This window comes from Pangasianodon hypophthalmus, chromosome 16 (assembly GCF_027358585.1).
Source record: "Pangasianodon hypophthalmus isolate fPanHyp1 chromosome 16, fPanHyp1.pri, whole genome shotgun sequence".
Classification (NCBI taxonomy): Eukaryota; Metazoa; Chordata; class Actinopteri; order Siluriformes; family Pangasiidae; genus Pangasianodon; species Pangasianodon hypophthalmus.
Window position 1 is genome coordinate 4,761,856 of NC_069725.1, and position 25,979 is coordinate 4,787,834.

General features: G+C 36.1%; 3 protein-coding genes across 4 annotated transcripts; 2 read left to right on the forward strand and 1 right to left on the reverse strand.

Moving 5' to 3' along the window:
* The first annotated feature begins 6,293 nt into the window (after positions 1-6,293).
* Positions 6,294-8,806, forward strand: LOC113545559 (interleukin-23 subunit alpha-like). Its single transcript, XM_026944959.3, has 4 exons — positions 6,294-6,537; positions 7,261-7,359; positions 7,647-7,802; positions 8,165-8,806. Exons 1-4 carry the CDS (start codon positions 6,391-6,393, stop codon positions 8,312-8,314), a joined length of 552 nt encoding a protein of 183 aa, XP_026800760.1. The 5' UTR covers positions 6,294-6,390; the 3' UTR covers positions 8,315-8,806.
* A 697-nt stretch (positions 8,807-9,503) lies between these two features.
* On the forward strand, positions 9,504-16,853 carry ormdl2 (ORMDL sphingolipid biosynthesis regulator 2). Of its 2 annotated transcripts, none has more exons than XM_026945068.3 (4): positions 9,504-9,594; positions 11,318-11,501; positions 12,708-12,859; positions 13,844-16,853. In XM_026945068.3, the coding sequence occupies exons 2-4, from the start codon at positions 11,328-11,330 to the stop codon at positions 13,977-13,979; spliced, it is 462 nt and encodes a 153-aa protein (XP_026800869.1). In that variant the 5' UTR covers positions 9,504-9,594; positions 11,318-11,327; the 3' UTR covers positions 13,980-16,853. The 2 variants fall into 2 exon arrangements, with proteins under 2 accessions (XP_026800869.1, XP_034167980.1); XM_034312089.2 differs by lacking the exon at positions 9,504-9,594 and adding an exon at positions 9,681-9,703.
* Positions 16,854-18,975: 2,122 nt separating this feature from the next.
* nemp1 (nuclear envelope integral membrane protein 1) lies at positions 18,976-25,973 on the reverse strand. Its single transcript, XM_026945049.3, has 9 exons — positions 25,751-25,973; positions 25,356-25,477; positions 23,592-23,811; positions 23,420-23,492; positions 22,919-23,012; positions 22,652-22,766; positions 21,127-21,352; positions 20,790-20,966; positions 18,976-19,761 (listed from the first exon to the last, which is right to left on the reverse strand). The coding sequence occupies exons 1-9, from the start codon at positions 25,962-25,964 to the stop codon at positions 19,557-19,559; spliced, it is 1,446 nt and encodes a 481-aa protein (XP_026800850.2). The 5' UTR covers positions 25,965-25,973; the 3' UTR covers positions 18,976-19,556.
* Positions 25,974-25,979: the final 6 nt, after the last annotated feature.

Here is a 25,979-nt window from a genome sequence, read left to right on the forward strand (position 1 = left end):
TTTGCAGAAATAAATTAATCTAAAATAAAATGAGACAAATACAGAAGTATGATGAAGAGGTTAAAAAGATCTAAAATCCTTAATGGTGCTTCTGTGTACAAGAAAAGTCAAACAGTGCATTAAATCTGTAGCAAAAATAAAAATGTAGTCCTGGTCCATTGTTCACAATAGCCCCTTCTACTGCTACCTTAATGCTGATACACTATTGTGACACTTATTTGCAGAAAAACAATGCAAAATACAACAACAACAAAAAAATTGATTCAGCCTTGTAGAACCTGCAGCCAGGTGCTTTCCTATCAGAAAGGAGTTTCATGGAGAACCCTTTAGGAACCCTTAACTATCCAAAGAGCCCTTGAAGACTTGAAGGCTTGTTTTTTGTATAATTATGTGTAAAAGTTATTTTGTCTTTTGTATAAATAGGTGCATAAATTAAATATTCATGCAAGATTTGAGGACACAAGGTAATACCGGCTACAGTCCAGTACAGCGTGATATGTGCATTTTTTACTATATCAAGGTAATAACTGGTACATTTGGTACAGATAATAACTACATTTTTCTTAGTAATTAGTTAGATAATTGCTCAGTGGTCCATAGACTGATTAAAAAAAAATTCACAATGCAGGTCCACTGCAATCTATATAGGCCTACATCGTAACATACAGACTAAAACATGACATGTTTTATGAAATGTTGAAAAGTGGCATGCTTGTTTTAGTAAAATAATAAATAGGCCTCATTACACCACCCCAAAGCTGATTATTTTTCCAATAACAGCATTTCCCAAAATATTTTATTCCACTTACACCACAGCAATTTGACAACTTTAACACATTATTGTTTATTAAAGAATCACACGCCATACATTTTTATCCATTTATAGTTACACTGAATGTTATGGAAGGTCCACGAAACAAGTTTCTGTTATCATTTACATTATAACAGCTGTAAACTGTTGTTCTCTCACCAGCCTCTCTCTCTCTCTCTCTTGCAGTTAAAAAGAACCACAAAGCGCTCTGTCCTGAAGATTTCCCATGGCAGAAAACGGAAAGTTACAGCTTTACCTCTGACTGTTACAAAGTGCTGATACTGAAGACTCTTTCCATAAATGCTAACTATGTCTTCTTAGAGAAAACTTCACCATATCAACACTTACACACAGATCTGTGTGATGTTACTATAAAGAGAATAAGGTATTAGAATGAGCACTTTAATATAAACCTGTGATAAACCTGTGATTTGAATTACAGCCAGAACAACTGTCAGAGATGCTGTTATAGAAAATTAATCCTATATTTTATTTATTAATGTACAGCATGTATCAAATTTGGATGTAGCTATTCCACACCCTCTTTTTTTTTTTTTTTCCCAGAACCTAGCTTTAAACATATTTTATTTCTATTTTCTTTCCATTTTGAGTTTGGGTATATGTACCCCTCCCCTAAAGACTCTAGCATGTATCGTAATCATTATTGGCTTCCTTTTTTTTTTTTTTTTTTTTTTTTTGAAATTTTAACCTAATTTTATTGTCATTCATTAAAAATGAATCATATTTAGTTATACATCAATCATACACAGTAATATGCTGTTATAGACTATTATAGCCAACCTTAATATTGTGTAATTAATTAAATAGCCTAATCTATAATCAGCTTTCTGCAACAGTCATTGTTATTGCTTTGTTATTTATTTTGCTTTGTTATTTCCCACACCTCCACGGAAAATTCGTCTTTTAGATAACAAAAGGGGTATGCTTATAGTGGCAGTGGCACGTGAGAATTAGGGTATTTTTGTCACTGTACTTTTTGATTGTCAATATTACTGTTATCTCTCTCGAAAGGGAATTTAGTTGAAAGCTCAAATCAAAGAGTCACATTAAAGGGCATTCACATAGTGATGCAAGAAGCACACATTGAAAAAAAGCCCTGTATTATTATTGTCTTAAACATTATTTGTCAGGGGAAATCCGGTGGCATCTTAAGTATGGGAAGATTGTTAAACGAGCCACAATATGGGCAAAAGGTTGGCTTTACCACTTTGGAGTTGATTATTTTCCAGTAACAATTTTCCTTGAATATTGTGTTACTCTTATACCACAGCAATTTGCTGACAATTACATGTTGTGCGTTTTAATCAGTTATAGTTACAGTCGATGTGAAAGTAAGTTCCTTTTATCACTTTATAGCTGCTATAAACAGTCGTTCCCTCACCAGCGTCTCTTTTTTTCTCTTGAGCTCTCTTTTGAAGTTAGTAAGACAAAAAAGTAGCTCATGTTACAGAGAAACTGGAAAAGTCCAAAGTTCTCTGTCCTGAAGACTTTCCCATGGAAGTAAACTTACTGAATGTTACAAAATGCTGACACTGGAGACTCCTTCCTTAAATGCTAAATAACAACTTATTTATTATTAGGTGTAGATGTCACTGTGAACAGGTTGTTTCTAATGTACAGTATAGAATATATACTTCAGGACCCTGATTTATGCAGAAAGCATTATGATGGGATGGTTTTTCTTTTCAAAACAGCAAACAAATTTTTTTTATGCATAAAAATGAACCAGTACTTTGATATTTCTTTTGCTTTTTTTTTTTTTTTTTAATATAAATACACAATTTTAACTATGTTACCATATAAGGACTGGCTGTATAATTTCAGTACTTTTCCCCATTCACTGGAAAGGCACGGGCTGTGCACTTTAGTCATTACGGAAAGTGCACAAGGACATGCTGAGTGATGAAACAGTACTGAAATGGGCCGATATCTTCTGGTGTGTTACTTACACACATTGTCTACATGGTCTCACTTCCTCCGTACACAATGTTCAGAACACTGCATACAAACCACAATTAAAGAGCACAATATTTGAGCAACTTTCAGATGAGGAAATCAAAATATTATGTTTTGTAGGAATAGCAACGGCTCCACACAAAACAATGGAAATTTTCATTTTGATGAGTAATTCAGAATAAAGACTGATATAATTATTTGACACATTTGTGAAAAATTATGGGGCTTTCATTAAAAAAAAAAAAAAAAACAGGTTCAAACATCAAAGATTGATCATCTGTGTATGAATTATCAAAACACGACAAATAATTCCCTCCGACTCAGATAGATCTATTTATGTTTTTTTTAATCTGAAGGGTATCCTGTATAGCCTATCCTACTAATTTTACTTAAAAAAAAAAGACATAATTACCTAAAAATATTAATTCAAACTGGTTTTATATTAGTTTTGCTATATTCATATTAGATATTAAAAAAGATCTTGGTCATAATTAGCTATGAAGACACAGAAGTCCGAGGCTCAGTAGTTCTGGAAGGATTTTTCTTGTGTATATACAGGGGTTTTTACGGTAAGCACCAGGTACTTGGGGTGGAAAAAGCTGCCACTAACAAAAATTCATTAATTAAATTGAAAATTGAATTCATTTAATTGAACAAACGTTCAAAACAAATATTCTATTCTATGACAAAGATATTATATACAGTAATTAAAAAGAAAGTTTTAAAAAAAAGTTTTAAAAAGTGCACTGTGTTTACAAACTGTTTACATCTCAACTAAAACAATACTGTGAAAATCTGATTAATTTCGTTTACATTTACATTTATGGCATTTGGCAGACGCCCTTATCCAAGTCTCTATCAATAAATATGTCCTGATACTGGTTCACTAGGTCATGGATTAAGAATACTATCAGTCTAAAATATTCTGGTTAGGAGGTAATATAGTAGGAAAAACACACCGACAACACAAGATTTTATTTTTAAGTTATTAGTTATTAGCTAAGATGTTTGTAAGAAGTTTGTAAAAACCATGCATGTAAACTTTTGTACAGTTTACATAAACACTTTCTTATTAATTACTGTATATAACGTCTTTTTCGTTGAATAGAACGCTTGCTTTGCAAGTTTGGTCAATGAAAACATTTCATTTTCATGTAATATACAAAATAATGAATATCTCAGATCTATCACTTGCAATACCTAGGAGCAATAGACAATTTATTAATTGTACGATCTCTACTCTGGTGTTGTTTAATATGAAATCAGTTCACTTTGACAATTAAAAAAAAAAAATTTGCAAGCATAAATAAAGTAAATTCTCTGTAAGTTATGCAGTCACTCATGAAGTCAAATCACTGCCAAATCATTTTAAAGCAATATTGAAACAAACTCCAGAAAAAGCTCTAAAATATTGTGAAATTTCCTATTTTTTGGATGCTGAAATGAACAGTGTGGAATAAAACACAATGTGGAATAAAATATTGATTCTGGTCACAGCCCTGGAAATAATGGTGTCATTGAAAATGTCGTGCTAGAGACATATCAAAAGTCCGGATGAGGGATGACATCATATATATTTAAAATATACAAAGCTATTCATAAATATACAGTCATTCACTTCTCATTACCTGTTTCGAAATCGAACAATGAACCTGTGCCAGATAGCAACCACAATGCTTCAAGAATTTAATTTGAACAGGAAGCTCTGATTTTACGTTTTAATTGAAAAGGGATCATTCATAGTCACATTTCAGAACTTCCAAAACAAACCTGTCATACAGTGTGTGTGTGTGTGTGTGTGTGTGTGTGTGTGTGTGTTTGTGTGTGCGTGTGTGTGTCCAGGTCACAGGTGTATAGTAGCTATTAGTCATTAAAATTCATTCATCCATGAACATACTGGAAAAAAAGTCTAGGGTATTCCATTCAACCATTAGGTCATTAAAGAATTAGGTCATTTTATTCTTATTAAACTATTAGCCTATATATAGCTTTATCTACAAAATAAAGGTGATGACTAATCTGCCTACTAAATATATATATATATATACACACACTTTAATATTCTTCTTTAATATTCTGTAATATAACATTGTATAATCATGACACCATGGTGGTTTGTGAATATGACAAAAACCACGAAACAGGACGGGGATTCACCATTTACTTACACAAAAGCTATTTAACATTTACATGCATATAATATATATACACACATACATACACATTTATATACTGTATATATATATATAGTATTACCTATATATAGTATTACCTATATATAGATAGATAGATATACATAGTATTACTGTATAAATATAGTATTACTGTATTATATACATATACATATATATATATATACATATATATATATATATATATATATATATATATAGTAATGCACAACAGCACACCTGAGATATTAGATATTAGAGCGCAGTGAAATAAGTACTGTAAAACAAATAGACACAAAGAAAAAGGTTTTTATTTATTTATTTTTTATTTCTTTAGTAATTGTGCTAACCTGTGTTAGGTATACAGGAAAGGACATATAGTAACTACCCTGCTTATTTCCATTCTTGAAGTTTAATAAGAAAATGATACTCATGGGTGTAATGATCAATCAAATCCAAATCCACCACTTTTCTGTTTAAAGCAACTGTATCCACCACTCGCAAAGAGACTTGTGTATTGTTTCTGAATCTACATCTTTAACCAAACACTATACATTTATACATATATATATATATATATATATATATATATATATATATATATATATATATATATATATATATATATATATATACACACACATCTCTCTCTCTCTATCTATCTATCTATCTATATCTATATCTATCTATATATATATATATATATATATATATATATATATATATATATATAGATAGATAGATAGATAGATTCTCAGAGAAAACATTTCAAAAACCCAAACTCCTATTTTGCTCTTTGCTCTAACATTCATAACTTTACTTGCTTAATTTTTTTGAATCTTTTTGAGTTTGTGTGAGCATCCCAACACCATAATCTCAATCCAGTGAACTAATCTACACTCTCAGATTAAAAAAGGTAGTAAACTGGATTTTTAGCTGGTCGCTGGGCTTGTAATATTATATATGTATCTTTCACTTGGAAATATGAATATAATCAAATAATAATAATAATAAAATTAAGATACATAAATGGACCTTTTAGAGTAAAGCTTTAAAGGTACACTATCATATATACTCTTTTCCAAGTAAGAAGATACAGGTCCTAATGAAGATACAGGTACCAGAGGAAGGGTACAGTTTAGTATCCTTGTTTTCTGTAAGCTATAATCAGCACTGTATTAGTCAAGCAGGACAACATAATATACTCAACTAAATAGCAATGTTTCAGCAATAAGATGCACTGAATGGTGGAAACCCACGCTGTACCTGCGGCTGCGGAGGCGGGAAACTCCTCACGTGACTCATCATCGTCCTTATAAATAAGGTGAGCACATGGGGATACACATGCAGAGGTATCTCGTTGCTTGACAGCTTAGAGATAAAGAAGCGTAAGCTCCTTCGTGTGCTAAGTCACAGAAATTTCTTCTGACCATGAGTCCAGTTCAGCAGTTTGCGCTCGTTGCGGTGATGCTCGCATGCGCGCTCGGCGCTCCAGTGCGCGTCCCCGAGATGAACTACACGGAGGGCAAGACACTGGCATTGAAGCTCAACGAAAAAGCCAGACGTTTATATGAAGAGGTGAGTGCCGACATGAATTCACACACATTTTCACTAACCTGAAGTTTCTAATTACATTTTCTTTTGTATGATTTGGGTGATTTAAATGATATGATATGATATGATATTAGGATTACACTCTCAAAGAAATAAAGATACCAAACTGTACTTTTTCCTGTCATACCATTTACTATTTTACATAGAAAGGTGCATATGTTACTTTAATTAGCTTTAAATGACAGAGGAAAGCTTTAAATGAACATCAGTGGTCTTTACTGGTTATTTATATACCTTAAATTATTTTCAAATTGTGGGTGAAAGATACATACAAGACACTACTTAAATACAAAACTGATCCATTTCTTATCACTGGTGTTGTTCCATTATCTTTTGCATCCTTCAATATCTATATTTCACCTTTAACTATGCATACAGAATACATTTAAAAACAGATATTTAAGGTATTAAATACATAATTAGATTTTAGTGTAATGCTTTAAAGGTACACTATCACTATATACACCTTTCTAGGTAAATGATACAGACTAAAGGTACATAAGGTGTGTGCTTAAAGGTACCAGATCAGTGACAAGGAATGGTACGGATTATTAACAATAGCTAAAAATTAAGATTGTGTAATATTATGCAAAATAAGGTGTATTATTAAGAATAATATCATCATAAATAATAATTCTTTAAAAAAATTAAGAATTGCATAACCGGTATTTATTCTACTTTCTTCAGGTGGAGACCCCGACCGAGGTGGCTGCAGTCAGCGACCCTCCACTGATGATCAGGTCCGAGGACAAGTGTGATCCTGAGAGTCTTAAGACAAACCCAGAGGTAAACACTTTCTGCAGAAGTCTTCATCTTATAGCTGCACTTATTCGTGACTCACAGCTGAGACCAGTAATTAGCATTCTTCCACATATATTAGCTAGTTCAGTTGCATTAGAGCTGTATCAGGTTTAAAATGTGGACTAACACATCTGTCAGAAATGTACTGGCACAGCATTGCATGGAATATTAAAGCGTAATACACTCAGAGCGTAGACTAACTTGCATAGTCCATATTGATCCAATCAATATATTGTTTCATTGATTCATTCTGTTTATTTTGTTGATTTCAGACTTGCATGTCCAGGGTTGTTCTTGCTTTGAAGAACTATAGCAGGATCTTTGGGGACAGTGGAATATTTCAGGGCCAAAACACCAAATGTGACAAGTGGAGAGCAAACGCTACAGTTGTAGCTGAGGTGATGGAACAAATCCTGGAAGCACTAAAGGTAACACTTCTTTAAACAAGCATCTAGATTTGGAGTTGATAATACTAATACAAGGAATGTGATGATACAAGAAAACAGCTTCTTTTAGTTTTAGTCTTTGCATTGGTTAGATTTGTTTGGATTGTTGTATAAATGATATGTCTGCATGGGATGGGTGCTGCATTTGGTAAATGTTCTTGCGCTGATTTTATTTATTTTAATTTATTTTAATTCATGGCTAAACAGTAAATATAAAGATTCTGAACCTGATTTTGAAAATATTCAGAATTCCAGTTTAATGCAGTTGAAGTGTCTGCAGATTTGGTTTCTTTGACTATGTAACTGGTGCATTATTGCTTCTAACTTTAAAAATCTCACCACAGGAGCCATCAGATCCTCCGACACCTTTGATGATGGATAACTGGATGACTGAGGGCTACCTGTGCCGTGACAGCGTCGAGCGTCTCTACTCCTTCTCCATCATGACGGCTCGTGTCTTTAGCCATTTGACTTCACTTCAAGAGTCAGCTTAAATGAGAATAATGAGTGGTTAATGATTCTTTATCATGATCATGTTGGTCAAAATGTGTTAAATCTGCTGCATTTTGAAGAAATGTTCTCATGAGTTATAAGTTAATTAATAATTACATTCTGGAACTATCATGTTTTGCATAATATATTGTGTATTTATTAACTTATTTATTTTAACAATATTTATTGTTATTTATTAAGTCATCATTTTGTTATGTGCTGAGTACATTACAGTATGTTACAATGTAACTTTGTTTTTTTTTTTTTGTTGTTTTTTTAAAAAAAAACATATTTAATAAACTTCTAAACAAGCAGTACAAAGCATTCACTTCCGTGTATTTTTCCCCCTCTTTAAACTGCATTTCCTATGAAATCTTTGCCTATAGAGGAATTGTGGCAGTGCACCAATAAGGAAATGACATGGTCAATATGACTGAATTTCCCAATCTGCAGTCAAAGTCTGTTTGTAAGGAGAGGAGGAAGGTGTGCTTTCCAAAAACATTCCCATTATCTCTAAATGGCTTCCTGATACATTAGAAACAAACTACTAAATAAATAGATTACTCTGAATACTTCACATAAGGTGTTTTGGCTCAGTTCTAGAAGGTAATCTTTCATTTTGCTTTTATAAAAAAAGAGCTTGAAGAAAGTCAGAAGTTATTCCTTGTTATTCCTTCTTCCTCCTACTCCTATTACACACTGCGGAAGTGGAAACGCCATCAACAGACCTAGCAACGACGGTAGCAACAATATAAACATAAAAATAAATATTAAAAAATATAATAGAACTAAATAGGCTATGGACATATGAGAAAGAAAGATCTATAACTCAAAACACTGTACCAAATAAGAAGAAGAAGAAAAAAAACTTCTTAAAAATATTTGTAAGATCTTGTTTTCTGATGATGGCTTACGAACATGGGGACTGGACCAATCAAAAAGTAGGAAGGAAAAAAGACAGGACACAACGACCAATCAGAAATAGAAAAGGGCGGGACCAAGCGGGGAATTTCATAATTTCCTGGTTACAGTCACGGTAGGTGTCTGTCTTATGACATCAAATCGTATAAATCTTAAAATCTTATACTAAATAAAATAATAATAATAAAAATATATAAATAAAAAAGAACGCTCTTATTTCCAGCCGATAGCGCTATGAGGGTAGATTGTGGACCAATCAGAAACGCAGAAGGGAAGCGTCAGTTAGGGAACGGCGACCAATCAGAAACAGGAGAGGGCGGAGCTAAGCGGGGAATTTCGTGATTTCCTGGTTACAGTCAAGGTGGGTGTCTGTCTTTTGATAACAGTTCTTATTAAGTAATTTGCTTGATTTAATCGTCTGGTTTGAAATGTAAATTTTTCTGTATCGATTTAATGCCTGTTTACAGCTTGTGAGTATGGTGTCAAACACGAAATCCAGTGATGGGTGTAAATTCAGGGAGTCGCTTTACGAGTTTGCTAGCAAGACTTGTTAGCTAACTAGCCTACTAGCTTAATTAATTAATTTAAGTTATTGTCCATATATATATATATATATATATATATATATATATATATATATATATATGTATATATATATATATATATATATATATATATATATATATATATATATATATATGTATATATATATATGTATATGTGTGTGTGTGTGTATATATGGTACTATGGACAATAACTTAAATGATATAAAATCACTAGGGTATTGGTTAAAACACAAGATTGTGTTTCTACACACTACATATACAATATTAGGTAGAACTTGTCATTCTGAATACCTCTAAAGTGGCTTTAAAAGATCATTAAACATCACATAATGTGCATAAAGTCAAACCAGTTTATAAAATTTGACAAGTAGCAGAAAAAGGAAATAAGAATGACAGAAATACAGTCTATCAGGATTTATAATAGAAAGGGGGAAAAAAGCTAAAAGCATCATAAATTTTAAACATTTTCTTGGCCTTTCTTGTTATTCATCAATCTAAAGGTGCTTATTAGTGAGGCAAAATCTATTTAAAAAAATTCCACATATGTTTATAGTCTTTACTCATCAAAATCACAATATTCCCAGAGTACTCAGTATAAGTATCTATCTGTGAGAATACCATATTACTTTTAAAATAAAGTTGGTATTTAATTTCTTTGCAAACTAAAAGGAAGATGCTGTAGTATTCACCCTGATCTAACACACCTTACTGACATCATGAAGGGCTTAAAGGAAAAAATCATGTGCGTATCAATATTTAGAATTAATATGTGAAAATGTGTGTGGAAAAGATTTATTCTGTAATGAAATTCTGTTTTGGCCTTTTACTTTAAACTGCTTTCACTGACACTTTCACTTTGGTTAACGATTTCCTACATTACCCATAATGCCGTTGACTACCTGCTGTTACCTCAAGACAGTGATGCAGCAGCGCTTTAGTCTGTTCAGCTCCTTTTATGCTAAAACTGGCATCTATGCATCACATCTGTCATCTCACAGATCACTAACTAGCTGAGTGTCTGGTGTAACTCTGCACAGCTCAGTCCTGCATTTGAACCAACGTAAAGCTTGATTTCTTATTAATATGACATTGAACATATTTGGAAAAAGGTTGAGTTAGAAATGAAGCGTGCTCTTTTGTAATAGCGAAACCTGGCTGGTGTCCCTTATGTTTTAATTTTCATCTCCTTTTAAATGTCTTGTGTAACTACACAAGCAGTGACTCACTGTGACATCAGCTCGGCAGACAAGCGCTGACTTCTCATAGGAGTAACGAAAATATAGCATCAATCACAATGTAGCACAAAAATCACTATACACATCACAAATATTTCAATATAAACACGTTTCAATATAAATATGTGTATCAGGGTGGAGTTTTTCTTTAATAATTGATTAAATGAAGGCTGTTAGCGCAGGAAATAAAAAAGCAGTCCTTCGAGTCTTTAAAACTGAAAACTAGAACCACTGTGTAAAACTGTCTAAAGCCACTGTTTCCCTTTCTTGTTTTTTCTTGCAGCGCTTGCAGAATGAATGTGGGCGTCGCTCACAGCGAGGTGAACCCCAACACGCGGGTGATGAACAGCAGAGGGATTTGGCTCACCTACCTGCTGCTGACCGTCGTCTTACACATCGTCTTACTGAGCATCCCGTTCCTCAGCGTGCCAATCGTGTGGACCTTAACCAATGTCATTCACAATCTGGTCAGTCCATGCAAGATGCATTTGTTAAAAGAGTGATGCATGCTGGGAACACCGGCTATGCTCACATGGTCAGATTTTTTTCAGGACACAAAAATCCGATCTTTTCAAATCAGACCTGAGTCGATTTTGTATGTGGTCCAAGATGAGAACGGAATTGATGTGGCTCTATACCAGCGTTCATGGCACATAACACTGTCGAGTAGTGTTAGAAATCGGTGTGTGTGTGTGTGTGAGTGTGTGTGTGTGTGTGTGAGGTGTTTCAGGGGACAGGCTGCAGTCACATTAAAGACAGATATGGGTCACTTGCAGTTACGAAAATGAACCATCAAGCTAGACAGATCTGACCTGAGCCAAAAATCAGAATTATGCAAAGAAGCTTGTACTGTGAATGTAGCCATTGTGAATAATTCTCTGATATTAATTTTAGTTTTGTTTTATTGTCTTTGTTACAAGAACAGTGAGAATAATTTGCACAGCTTTCCTCTGTCAATGTAGCCTAATAGTAATAATAATAATAATAATACAATTATGGGATGGGAAAAAGGTTATGAAATATATCTATCAGAGAAATGTAACCGTTAATTAAATTTATTCTAGAAACATTTTAAGTTTTTTTAAAAAATATTCCTAGAATAAATTACATCAGTAAAAGGTTAGATTTTTCCTCCTTTATTAAGGGTGAGACGAAGCTGATTAATCAGAGACATTTTTCCATAAACATTTTTACCCATCCTTATCAAGGGTGCCAATAATTCTGGAGCCGACTCCTATATCATGAGTACATCTATAACACAGACCAACACTTCTTTTATACATTAGCTATAAAAATGTATTTGGCAAGTTGTTTGATTTGCTCCTGTAGGTTCTTTATTTGTAACTCTTTAAGAATCATTGCCTTTTCATTTTTTTAAAAAATGTTAGAATAGTTTTTTTTTTGTATATGGAGGTGTAAGTGTCAGACTTTTATTAGTTTTTTTTACTGTTTATTATTTTTATTTACTTTAATTACTGTTATTAGGAGAAAGGAGAATGACTAGGATCCAGCCCGGTGTAAATATTAGTCAGTAATCCTGAGTGACAATGCTCTCCAAGAAGGAAGTAAAAATTCGAAACGAAACCATCAGCAGATGTCTTCATTCTGAACTCATGAATGAAGTTCCTTGTCAGTCCTGGAGTCGAGTGCTGACTACACGTTTTATCTTCCAGGCCATGTATGTGTTCCTTCACACGGTAAAGGGGACTCCGTTTGAGACACCAGACCAGGGAAAAGCCCGCTTGCTCACTCACTGGGAACAAATGGATTACGGCATCCAGTTCACATCTTCAAGAAAATTCCTCACCATTTCACCCATAGTGCTGTGAGTTAACCATTAACACCCTAGTGACACGACACGACATGAGCTTTGTGAGGAACTAGAGTCTTTAAACATCTGGTGTGTGTCTGCGCAGTGGAGTGCAAATGCTTGCATATTATTAGGATAGACAAACAAATTAAATTTACAGCATAGAGAGTGTGTTAGGTCTCACAGGTGTACCTTCGTGACCATACGTTTCAAAGATGGTCTCATAGTGAATGATATGATAATATTTACTATATTAAAATTAATTTTATCCAACAGCTGAATGCTTCACTTTTTTTTTTATTCTTGAATAAGTGTGGAATAAAGCATGACTGGGTGTGCTGTTTTAGGACATTAATCAACAATGCAAAGCTGATGGCAATTACCACCCCAAATTCTTTCATTCCTCTTATACCACATCAGTTTCTCAACCATTACAGTTTTTTATTTATTAAGGAACAAAATGTTAATTTTTTTCCATTTATAGTTACATTTGAAGCACATGAAACAAATTAGTTCCTGTTATGTCTTACAGTATAGTGGCGATAAGCTGTCGTTCCCTCACCAGCCTCTTTCTTTCTCTCTCTCTCTCTTACTATGACAAAACAATGCAGCTTGTCATGAGAACCAAAGGACTGACATTACGTCTCCCTACACAAAGCATACAAGTCCCTATGAATTAGCTGCTACTGTAGAAACCATAAGGTATTAGAACAAGGGTGATTTGTCTTGCTGTAGTAGTAAATTAATCAACCTTCTGACTAGTCGGCTTGGAGAATTCAGCAGCGCTTTGGTAGAAATAGCTTTTAATGTTATGCTCTTTCAAAAGTTGGTAGTATAGTATGGTATACCATGAATTTATCTCTCTGTTACTTCACACCATAAAGTCTCCTCCTCATACTGACAGGATAACATTTTCCATTAACGGTATATTTATTGATTTTTTTATTAATAATATAATCGCTTGTTGCAAATGCCACTATGATTTTTGTCCTCTCTTAGGTACATTCTGGCCAGCTTTTACACCAAATATGATGCCACCCACTTCCTGATCAACACAAGCTCCCTTCTTAGTGTCCTTCTGCCCAAGCTGCCTCAGTTCCATGGAGTGCGTCTGTTTGGTATCAATAAATACTGAAGCAAAGTTCAGAGTGGTCATCAAGAGGTAAAGGAACAGTAGTGAAGAAAATGTCTGTCTCTTGGTTTAATGCCTTTTCTTAATACAAGCTGACGGTCAAGAAGCAGCACTGATCTGAACTTCTTACACTGTATCGAAAAGGACTTGTGGCAGTGCACTGGTGTTTGAATTTTATATTAATTTCTCCCATCTTTTTTTTTTTGTGTTTTACTGGAAATGCATTCCAGACTATGAATTCACTTCTAGTGCAGGTGAAGTTTATATTTATTTATTCATTTAGTTGAAACCTTTATGCAAAGAGACTTAAATGAGGCAGAATCCAGTAACAGAGCTGATAAAGGAGCTGACTGAGTTTTCATCAAGGAAAAATAAAAATAGCCACAACTACACACATGGATTGGGGATAAGAGTTAGTGCACCAACCCCTACCCCTACCCATCCCCCCACCCCACCCCAGTTCACAAATTTAATGAGTGAAATGATTAATGACAATCGTTGAAGTTTGACCTCTGTAACAGTGATGCACAATAATAGAGTAATATATGTAATTATATGATATCTAGGTTATCAGTCAGCTAACAGGTACCAGTATGACCAAAGCACACTGTAGATAGACATAAACGCGTGTATGTGTGTCTGGACTGACGTTAACATGCTCTCGCAGGAGTTCAGTGTAGAGGTGTGCATCCGGACTGGGATCCAGACCCGCAAGAGCCAATAAAAAAGATGTGAGGGCAAGTGTTTTTTTTTTTTTTTTTTTTTACTGTCATAAGGGCGGTCATATATGAAAGGTTAAAGAAAGGCCAATTTCATTAACATGGGAGTGTATGCTGCTTTCTGAGGCAGGTTGCTTGAACGACGCTGTGTTAATTAATATTTTGCCAAATAGAACCAATTAAGTTTGTTAGAAAATATCACAGGTATGTGCAAACAAGCGGGATCGGTTAGACCTTCTGCGGGAGTGGGTGGGATCGGTTAGACCTTCTGTGGGAGTGGGTGGGATCGGTTAGACCTTCTGCGGGAGTGGATGGGATCGGTTAGACCTTCTGTGGGAGTGGGTGGGATCGGTTAGACCTTCTGCGGGAGTGGGTGGGAATGGTTAGAATTCTTTTTGGCGGTGTGGGGTTGGTCATACTTTCTGTGGGAGCGGGCAGATTTGGTCAAACTTTATGCGGTTGGGGGGTGGGATTGGTCAAAATTTCTGTGAGTTGGGGGTGGGATTGGTTTGAATGCTTCTAGGAGCAGGCAGAACTGGTCACATTTTCTGCTGGAAAGAGAAGTTGAACTTTTGGCAGGATTGGTCGAATGTTCTGTGGGAGGGGGCGCAGGTGGGATTGGTTAGAATTCTTCTGGAAGTGAATAGGATTGGTTAGAGCTCTTTCAGGAGCAGGTGGCATTGGTTGAATTTTCTGCTGGAGTGAGCAAGATTGGTCAAGACACTGCAGGAGTGGGTGGCAATGATTGAACTTTCTGTGGAAGCAGACTGGTCAAAATTTTTGCAGGAGTGGGCGGAATTGGTCAGAATGTTTTTTAAGAAGCGGGTGGGACTGGTCAGAATTCTTTCGAGAGTGGGCAGGATTGGTCAAAGTGATTTCGGGAGTGGGCAGGAGGATTGAGCAGAATGATTTAAGGAGTGGGAGGGATTGATCAGAATGATTTAAGGAGTGAGCAGGATTGGTCAGAATTCTTTTAGAAGTGTGTGGGAGTGGGATTTTAAAAAAACAGTCCTGTGTAAACCTCTAGTTGAGTGTGCAGGTGTCTCCTGAAACCTGAGAGAAGAATCTTATCTGCACAGCTGCACAGTCTAGTTTTAGACCTGCTTTCACCGAACACCTTTCACCCTCTGGTCATAGTGATCAGGATACAGTGCAGTCCCAGTTGAGCTCGAATGTTTGAGTGATGAAAGGCCCACTGCAGGCGGTGTGTGCTTTTTCATTAGGAAATAAAATGTATGTCTTCTTGATTGCTGCTGTCCAGTTCCAGATTCCTGAACCTGATTTCTCTCCTTCCCAAAAAAAAAAAAACCTGTTTGGTAGCAAACCAAAATGGTCACTTCGCACTAAATATTAGATTACTAGAAGTGATTCATTAATTTCAGCCTTTTTTGCTACCATCATTGGTATCAATCTAAGCCAACTCTCATCTCTGGAAGCCTTCTGCTTGATGCTGATATTGTAGTCTCTTCATTTGTTTTGTCTTTGAAGTGCCTTGTTTCACATTTATCGACTTATTTTATATGTATAAATTCTCAGTCATTTTCTAGATTCTGTCAGTGCATTGCAAAACATGGATTTTTGTTAGCTGTGTGTGATATTTATGCAGGCTGCTGAGGTCATTAAAATGTGTACTGTTAATGTCTCAGTGAGTAGCACATTACATGTCAAAGGACCAGTTTTGAGTCTCAGTTGTAATCCTGAAGCATGTTATTGCAGGAATGATTGCATGCCATTGAATAAACAGTAACCAAAATTTCTCAAAGTTTTAAAAACACTTCTCTGCACTTATGATATTCTACAGCTACAGTTCTTAATGAAAGAAAAAAAACAGGTTGGCATACTGTATTTATTTTTGGATACTACAGAATTTTTTTTTTAATTTGTAGCCACGAATGTTGATGCTCATGATGAATGATCCCTGTTCACATGTTTGTGTATGTATTTTCACATTTAGAGATGATTATTAATTATATTTCATTTCTTGGTCAGTTATATAACAAGGCTCAAGTGTGGGCAATGAATGATGTACTGTACATATCACACTGTCGATTATAAATCCTCAAATAATAGCATAACTTGTCTGTTTTCTATTGTTAATAATGTAAATATTTATCAACTGCAGAAAGGGTCATTTAAAATGCAATAAAACTAAACTTCTGATTGTATTATGAGAAAACTACTATTTACATTTATCATAATTTGAAAAAGGTATTCTAGGCTATTTATTAAGGCAACCAAGTAACCCTTACCTTAAGTATTTGCTGTAACTGTCATATTAACTACCTGCATGTTAACAAGGGAATCCTCCCTATGATCACTGACCACAAAGTGAACCTCAAATACAAACAGGAAGTGGGCGTTATCAAACACCAGGAGGAAGCCCAGCACACGCCCACCTTCTCCACATTATTCAGATGTGTGGTCCATCAGTGGGGGAGTACACATATGCTGCTGGATTACCTTTGTAGGTCCACCTGTCTGTCCCTGGGAAAATCCGAGTGTTTTACATGCTGCCTCCGCCCGAGGTTAGCCCATTTCCAGCACCATGCTGATGGGAATCCCCATTCCTGTCTCATGGCTCTCCCAGGAAAGAAAACCTGGCGAAAGGAAAAACGAGTCCCTGCCTCCCTGTTAGATTTGCATAGTATGTTAAACACACATCTCTTTACCAGGGAACCTCATGCAAAATGGCCCCATTGCACTACTGAAGAAATCTGACCAGGCAGCGTGATGTAGCAGATGGCAGGAACTCAAAGAAAATTTGCATCACGCAGGGGCCAACGAAGTTCACAAGGAAATGGTGGCATGTTTGAATCTCAGCTGGAAGGAAAGCAAAAGCAAAAGCTGAGTGACATTCACTCAGGTACACGGGACAGCACAAAGGAGACAGTGTGAGAAGTTTCTGCTTTCTCATGGTTCCTGAACATCAGCAGAAGAGCTCATTCTGACTTCTGAAGGTCACAGTCACCACACCATTTGAATAGAAGTGTAGGGTTAGTGGTGATCAGCCGAGCCGGAGTGTTCAAAGGGGAACTGAGGTTGAATCTACTGCCTGATGCGTGCTCAGGGGAAAAGGAGTCGGGTTTTATTGCCACATAGGGGAGTTAAACGTGTGACAATGCTGATGTATGTTGAAGCACAAAAACACAGCAAAGAGAGAACTAAAGGGTTTCGTGGTGTGAGATCTAATACGTAAATGGGAAACAAGATAAAATGCCCATATTTTCTAAGACTGACCACCAATAGTAAATTGCTATGAGAGGCTATTAGATGAAGTGTTAAGTCAGGGGTTATCAACTGGCAGACAGCAGTATTTCAGCAGAATGAAACAAGTACTTGGGAAAAAATACTATAGCTGAGCTGATACATTTTTAATTTATTCAGCATTTTCTAAACCAGCGTGGCTTCTGTAGCAGATCCTCTGTTGTCACATCCAGTCAAATGCATTTATGCAAATCAACTTCAGAAGTCCAGGGTCAAGTGGTAACTTGTTTCTACACATGACCACTTCAGATTGTCTTGTTTATAGCCATAAACTAATAATTAAGCATTAAGCATTACAATGTAACTGTGTGGTCACCATTCATTCATGTTAATTGCTTACCCAGACCTTTATAAGCAAGGAATATTTTTATATTCCTTTTATATCATATTATTAAATGTCTTAATGTATTTTACAGAAACAAAGCCCAAAAACACTTAATCAAAATATTTATAAACTGAATTTGTTGATACTAGGTACTAAAAACATATTTGTTAATGAGCTTAAATGCTGATGAAAAATCTTATTCTAAAAAAGAATAAACCTTGGATTTCAATTCATGATTTGTAAAGCCATCAGTCAAACTTTTTAAAGCCTGCTCATCTGCATTAATAGCTGAGATATGCACTTATCATGTAATTCATTCATTTATTCATCTTCAATAAGCGCTAACATGGTCAGGGTCCCAGTGGAACTGGAGTCTATCCCATAGAGACACACACACACACACACACACACACACACACACACACACACACACACACACACACACACACACACACACACCCACACCTAGAGGTAATCCAGCTCACTGCATATTTTTGGACAGTGGAAGGAAACTGGAGAACGTACCCATGCCAATATGCTTACATGGTGTTGCTGCCACCTAGTGCTCATCCTGCCATTGTGCATAGAAAAAGATCAATCTGTTTTCAGAAGAGCAAACGGAATCAAATCTCCAGTTTACAAAACCAACTATGCACAAAAAGCACCCATTTGCTTTATTTTATTTTATTTATTTATTTTTTTTTTAACTTTAAAAAAAAAAGGTTCCACTCCAGGCAGTAAATTAAAAATTTTCAAATTGTCCACCCCAGAAAAAAGAAAAACAACAAAAATATGGATTGTGGTATAAAACAGTCCACAAGAATACATCATTAATAACAAAAAAAAAGAAAGAAAGACAGAAAGAAAGAAAGAAAGAGAAAGAAAGAAAAACAAACAAAAAAACACCGGAAATGTGTGTGATGCACACACTACAACGTCACCAACCTGTAAAATGATCCTCTCAGATCCTCTTCTGCCATAATGATGGCTCAGGGTTATTACAACACAAAAAGTGTTAATGTTATCTGTAACCCCTTATTTAGAAAAAAAAAAATCCACTGGTCATCCTTTCTAATGTCAAAAGCATACTCTTATAGTAAGAAGTTCAGTGCTGAAACGTCTCTAAGCTGGTGTACAATCATCGCTGCATTCCTGGGTCCTACCTCATGTATGGCTTTGCTTCTTCACATTCTTCATGTCCTGGTTGTTCTGAGAGTCGTCGCTACAGAGTCAGGAGCTCTTCAGCACCTGCAGCAGTTTTATTCCCCCTCCTCAATTCTCTCTCTCCGTGTTTCTCCACGGTGAAGACATGTTAGGTTTCTCGTCCTCGTCGGTCTCCCACGCTTCTCCCTCATCTTCCTCATCTGTGGAGAACAGATCGTCCTCGAACAGCGATCCGCCCAAATCGTATTCCTGAGCATGGACTGAGACTTCGTTGGGCATTAGATGTGGAGAGCCCTCAATGAAGTCAGCAAACCTGTGACCAGAGCAGAAGGGAAGTCAAAATACTAAGACACTGACAGTTAACTAGGTGATTGAAAGAGGAAAGGAAACACCTGGTGTGTGTGTGTGTGTGTGTGTGTGTGGCACAAGAAAGTTCACTCAGGAAATTGTAGATTAACTAGTTAAGATTGCTCAACAATTTGATGTGTGAAAAGTACATTTAAAGGACCCAAACATGTGACTTTATACTGAAAATCATCAATGTTTCTTTCATAATAAATTACGATCCTAAGAAATTACGCACAGTTCTATCAATACACAATTTGGAAACACCCCCCTGTCCTCCCAAATAGCTAAGAACACCTTTGTCACAGGTAAACCCAAGAGTGATTACACTATCTGAGTCTTGATTTTCATATTCCCAGCGCTGCTGAACTCTCGAATCTGACTGGTAAGAAGGTGTTGATTAATTTTCTATAACAGCAGCTCTGACAGTAGAGCTGCCTTTAATTCAAATCACAGGTTTATTTGTATTAATACGCTTGTTCTAACATGTTATTGTTTCTATAGCAACAGCATGTGGTGGATGCTTTACATAATTTAATTATAAAAACATGCTGTTTTTATTTGACAAGGAGAAAAAAGTATCATTGATATGATAAGACGTTTTCTGTGAGCAGAAGGAGTCTCCAGTGTCAGCGCTTTGTAACCGTCAGCAGGTTTTTCACCACTGGAGAGTCTTCAGGACCAAAGTTTGAGATTTGTGGTTTCTTGGTCACATGACCAGCTGCTTTTCATCATATTAATTTCATAAGAGAGGAAAAAGGACAAGCTGGTAATGGAAGGACTTTTTATAGATGCTATAAACCGTGATAACAGGAACTTGGTTTGCAGATGTTCCACAACATTAGATGTAACAGATTAAAAGTATGATTCACTGAAATAAATTTTAAAATGGGAATTGTTGGCAAATGCCTGTATCAGTTATGCGTAACTACACATCTATTAAACACTTAATATAATGTGGGATTGATGTTGTGCAGATGTTTGTAGAAGTTTAACCTTTTGGGAGACTGCAGTCTGGACACGGTTTTCCAGGTGTTGAAGTCAGGACTGCTGCACTGCTTCCTCAGCTCTTCCAGAGCTTTCTGAGTCTCCACCTCAGCCTGTTTCTGGTACTCCTCCTCCGTCAACAGGCGCCGAGGCGCCGGTTTCCAGAGCAGCTTCGGCTTCAGCTTCCTTCAGGACAGAAACACAACTTACATTTAGATCAGTAAAGATCAACAGACGTACATTTTTAAAACTACGCGTTAGTAAGTTAGGGCATTTCGAAACAAAGAAAACATCTACTTTATTATGTGGATAAATGCGTTAGTATAACTTAGATCACTATACTCACTCATATAGACTAAATGCCATGGTCACTGGGTACTCCAGGTTCTTGGCACAGAAAGCAGCCACCATGATTGCTAGCGCCACCTGCTGGACCTGAATGCCAGCGTATATCAGCAGCATGCCGAATATCTGCAGTGTCCAGGACAGGATGTTAATACTGCGCTCCTCCACCAGTGGCCCGTGGCGGTAACACACTGCGAAGCTGACGAACCCCACGACTGCGGCGTAGCCTACAGCAAAAACCATCATCATATTAAAGTCATGCAAAGAAAATATTATGGTGCATTATATACAGGATCATAGTGAGATGTTTTATTTTATTCGGGTCCATTATTTTATGTTCTTCATAATTTAATTTTTACCATCTGCATGAAAGGTAAGTTAAAAGGTAACTGGCCAAACCTTTCATGTAAAATACAATAAGAATAGAATGCAATAATTCAATAAAACACTTCATCTTTTTGGAAACAAACACTGTTAACTCTCAGAAATTGAGTGACCATCATTTTCACTAATACTAAATAAGGAATAAAACGCTTGGGTTCGTGACGTTACTGGAAAAATAATCTACGACTCTCAGCATATATATGATGTGCCATGATATCAGAATAGTCAAATAATTTTTTTTAGCAATTGTGCATTGATTACAATAATTATACCGCAGCTCGGTTGAATTCTCGAATCAGGTGTTGAATAATTTTTTTTTTTACAGCAGCACAAATCTGAATATTTACAGCTGTAACATAAATGATATGTTTATATTAATGCGCTAAATCTAATACGTTATCGTTTCTATAGTAACAGCCCACTCACAGGGACTCGTAATGCAGAAGCGTAACGTGTTGTTATTTATCAAAGAGAAAAATTATAATAGATATAATTGTTGATGTGGTGAAGTTTTGTTTGGAAACGATTATATAACATGTATGGAAGGAGTGTCAGCGCTTTGTAAAAGTAAAAGTTTCCAGACACGGGAGTTAGTTCCTGTTAATTTTTTACTTTAAAGCAGCTATACAGCATTGTTCCTCTTACTAGCCTCTTCTTCTCTCTTGAAGTTAATGAAAAAAAAAATGCTTCATGCATTTTGTATTAAATAAATTGCAGCACATCACACTTTTAAATTAAGGAAAAAAAAAATTTATAGTTACTGTTGCAGAACATAAGTTAGTTCATGATATCACTTTTGCTATAGTGGCTATAATTCATTTATTATTAGGCTTATGTTATGTGGAGCATCTGTTTTTAAGGAGTTTCACACCTATTAAGTGTGACAAGAGTTTACCTTACAGAAACATTTTGATGAAAATGAAATGTCCATATGTAGTTAATAAGCCAAGACATTTTGATGTCTGACCATCCAAGTCCTTTCTCTAGTTGTTACTACAGGAATGATGATGTGTGTTTGAATTAGCTGTCAGAGCTGCTGTTACAGAAAATTAATCAACACCTCCTGAACAATCAGATTCGAGAATTAAACAGCTGTGGTATAAGGTCATATATTACATACGGTATATATGTAATAGATTTACCTATAGCCAGATGCCAGTGCTCTTTAAGGATGAGCTGCAGGTTCTTAAATACGAGCTGGATCACGTACAAAGAGAAGGACCAGCCTCCCACCATCAGCAAATAGAAAGGACTTTTCTGTTGGACACAGTAATCATAAAAAAAAAATGCTTAGTGCAAAAGGATTTATAATAATAAGATCCACGAGTCTGTAAATTGAAAAAAATTCAACAATTGAAGACAAAGCAGGCTAATGTACGTGTAAAAGACAGTCATGTGTTGACTCTGACCTTGGGTAGAAAACGTCCCAGGATGAAGATGAGGATGATGAGGGAGGCTATCATGCCTGTACTCATTCCTGCCGAGTAGAAGAACACCTGACTCCTTTAAGAGAACAACAACATATAACTTTTAGGCTAATGCAAAGATGATAACATGGACATCACTGTTTAAGTCGCAGCCCCTTGCCCGAGAGGAAAATTAGGGCTACTTTCATACTATACAATTTTTGTTTTATATGTTTATATGTAATCCTGTCAGAAGTGGTTGCAAGGCAGACAGAATAGAGCTGCTTTTAAAAAGTGCCGAGTGATATCTCACAAACAATTCAGTCACAGCTTTAAAGGCAAAAAACAAACTAACAGGGAGCCCAGTGCTGGTAGAAACACACATATTTTAACACTGCATTGCGACTAGAGATAACAAAGCTGCTAGTTTTGGGACATTTATTTGTATATGTCATGTAATGGCTCCACACGGTGGTCTAAATCTGTCATTTTCCATGTCATCACCTGCTGAGCATATCTGCAAAGAAGAACAGCAGGACTCCAGCCAGGAACACCAGAAACAGGTAGATGTCAAATTCTACATGAGACAAATCACACAGTTAGTGACTGCTTCTTTCCTTTTAGACCTGACTCTAACTGAAATGATATGGTGATGTAATGAGCATGTCAGACTCACTTCGGCTGGATTTTACTGTGTAGGACACTATGGAATCTGAAGGATCCACACGGAAACAGGTCTTCTGGTTGAACAGGCTGATGCTCACGCTGGTCTCGTTAGTGCGCTCATGGATCCAGTGCTGCACCACGGACCAGAAACTAAAATGTTCAAGCTCCTCCAGCTCCTCTTCATCCTTTACAACCGTCACCTTCAGCTCCTTGGAGCTCCACACTTTCACCTGTCAAGCACCACATGAGTTTTTGTGTTAGAAGAACACTTTGGCGAAAATGAAGTGTCCAAATGTTGCTAATCAAAAAAGACATGTTTGGTGTCTGACATTTGATTCTATGGTGTTGTACTGGAAATTACTGGGCTAACAGTTAACAAGTAATGAAATAATTTCTGTAAATATCAACCTCACACCACACACACTGACTTGCCCATGTGGTAAAGGACACAGTATGACGAAGTGTTTCATGTGTATGCCAACTAACAGCTATCTTTTATTACATTTATTTATTATTTTTTATAACAAAACTCTGCTTAACTGATGTTAGTTTTATACTGAATCTTCAAAATTGTAAAAATCTTCATTTTTACAGTTTTTTTCCTTCCAACTTTCTCATGCTTACTGCTGTCTGCTGCATTGCAGTCATGTTTGCTCAGGGGAAAAAAAAGCATATACTTTCTGTTAAGGCTTTAAGGGTATTGTGCAAAACTGTGATTGTTATGGTTTATATTTACTTAAGAGATGTTTTTGATTGGTGTTTCAACTGCAATATAGAAATTTAAAGTAGATGCCTCAGCAAAGTATATACGATATCTCTTACTATACTGAGAATGGACAACAATCTGTTAATATGGATGCCATCTGATTTCAAATCAAACTTATTGATTTGTAAATTCTGAATGCTTCTGAAACTTAGAAATTTGAATGTCCTGCTGCATGACAGTGTGTCCCAACTTACTGTATATGGCCAAAAGTATGTGCACATCTGATCAATCACAACTATATGTGCTTTTTGAACATCCGTTTCCAGATTTAGTCCTGTTTTCTGTTATAATAACCTCCACTCTTCTGGAAAGGCTTTCCATTAGATTTTGGAGCGTGGCTGTGGGGATTTGTGATCATTCAGCCACAAGAGCATTAGTGAGGTCAGGTACTGATGTTGGTGAGGAGGTCTGGGGTGCGGTTCATCGTTTCCAGTTCATCCCAAAGGTGTTCAGTGGGCTTGAGGTCAGGGCTCTGTGCAGGACACTCACGTTCTTCCACTCCAACCTTAACATACCATGTCTTCATGGAGCTCGCTTTGTGCATAGGGGCATTGTTATGCTGGACCAGGTTTGGGCCTCTTAGTTCCAGTGACTGGAAATCTTAAAGCTACAGGATATAAAGACATCCTATTGTATTGTGTGCTTCCAACTTTGTTGCAACAGTTTGGGGAAGAACCACATATGGGTGTGATGGTCAGGTGTCCACAAACTTTTGGTCATATAGTGTACCTCACATTTACAATTATGTGCACCAAATTTCTTACTTTGTGTGTAAATTTGAGAAAAAAAGGTGTTGGTAGCATATCGTATGTCATATGAGAAATGATGACTATTTTTTAAGCACTACCTGGACTTTTATATGCATCACGATGTTATGTTATGTTCTATGTTATGTTTTGATATGATGTGATGTTGATCCAAACAAATGCACTTGTTTCTGGTCATGTGGTGGCCAAAGGAATACATGTAAATGTAAATACAAATAAGTACACAGGTAAATATTCTTACTTGGATCCTTGTCCAGGTCTCCCTCCATCCAGGAACAGGGACTGGGTTGACGTAGCAGAAGTGTTCAGCTTGAAAGTATTTCACCTCTTGTCCATCTTTAATACTGATAATGTTGCGTGTAGCTGCACAGAAACAAAGAGAGCTGACAGTGTAATTACTGTGTCTAAATAAACACGTCCAGGAAACACTTTCAACGCTGAATTCTAGCTAAAGAGAAACAGGAACAATTTTACAGCAAATCCAGGCAGCACAAACATCAACAACCGGAAAAACAAGATGAGAGTTAGTCTCTGAATATCTGAAATCTTCTTCAGCTGTAAAACCTTCAGTTACTCAATTATTTATATGTATTCTAGCCATTAATAACTATTCTAGAAATTCACAGACATGTTTACCGAGTGTGAGCTCAAAAAGTTGAAGAAAAACCAACACAATAAACGCAACGCTTGTTGTTCTAACGGTTGCGAAATGAAACTCTTCCTTCATTTTCATGCATCCCGCCATATTGTTGCTTTCACTTCTTCGGCAGCGACTACAAGCAGGTCGCAGTGCAGCAGCAGCGCCGCCTGACTCACCAGCGCCCTCTGCCGAGCGGAAGCGTACAGACATGCAGGCGAGAGCCAA

Bases quoted from the DNA above. Each gene is read 5' to 3' on its own strand.
- nemp1 (XM_026945049.3), bottom strand. From the start codon at position 25,964: ATGTCTGTACGCTTCCGCTCGGCAGAGGGCGCTGGTGAGTCAGGCGGC. The intron at 23,013-23,419 runs GTGATGACATGG...GTTCTCTTAAAG, and splicing joins TTTGCAGATATGCTCAGCAG to GAGTCAGGTGTTCTTCTACT. The intron at 19,762-20,789 runs GTTAAACTTCTA...CTCTGGTCACAG, and splicing joins AGACTGCAGTCTCCCAAAAG to GTTTGCTGACTTCATTGAGG.
- LOC113545559 (XM_026944959.3), top strand. From the start codon at position 6,391: ATGAGTCCAGTTCAGCAGTTTGCGCTCGTTGCGGTGATGCTCGCATGC. The intron at 7,360-7,646 runs GTAAACACTTTC...TGTTGATTTCAG, and splicing joins GTCTTAAGACAAACCCAGAG to ACTTGCATGTCCAGGGTTGT. The intron at 7,803-8,164 runs GTAACACTTCTT...ATCTCACCACAG, and splicing joins AAATCCTGGAAGCACTAAAG to GAGCCATCAGATCCTCCGAC.
- ormdl2 (XM_034312089.2), top strand. The intron at 11,502-12,707 runs GTCAGTCCATGC...TTTATCTTCCAG, and splicing joins CCAATGTCATTCACAATCTG to GCCATGTATGTGTTCCTTCA. The intron at 12,860-13,843 runs GTGAGTTAACCA...GTCCTCTCTTAG, and splicing joins ACCATTTCACCCATAGTGCT to GTACATTCTGGCCAGCTTTT.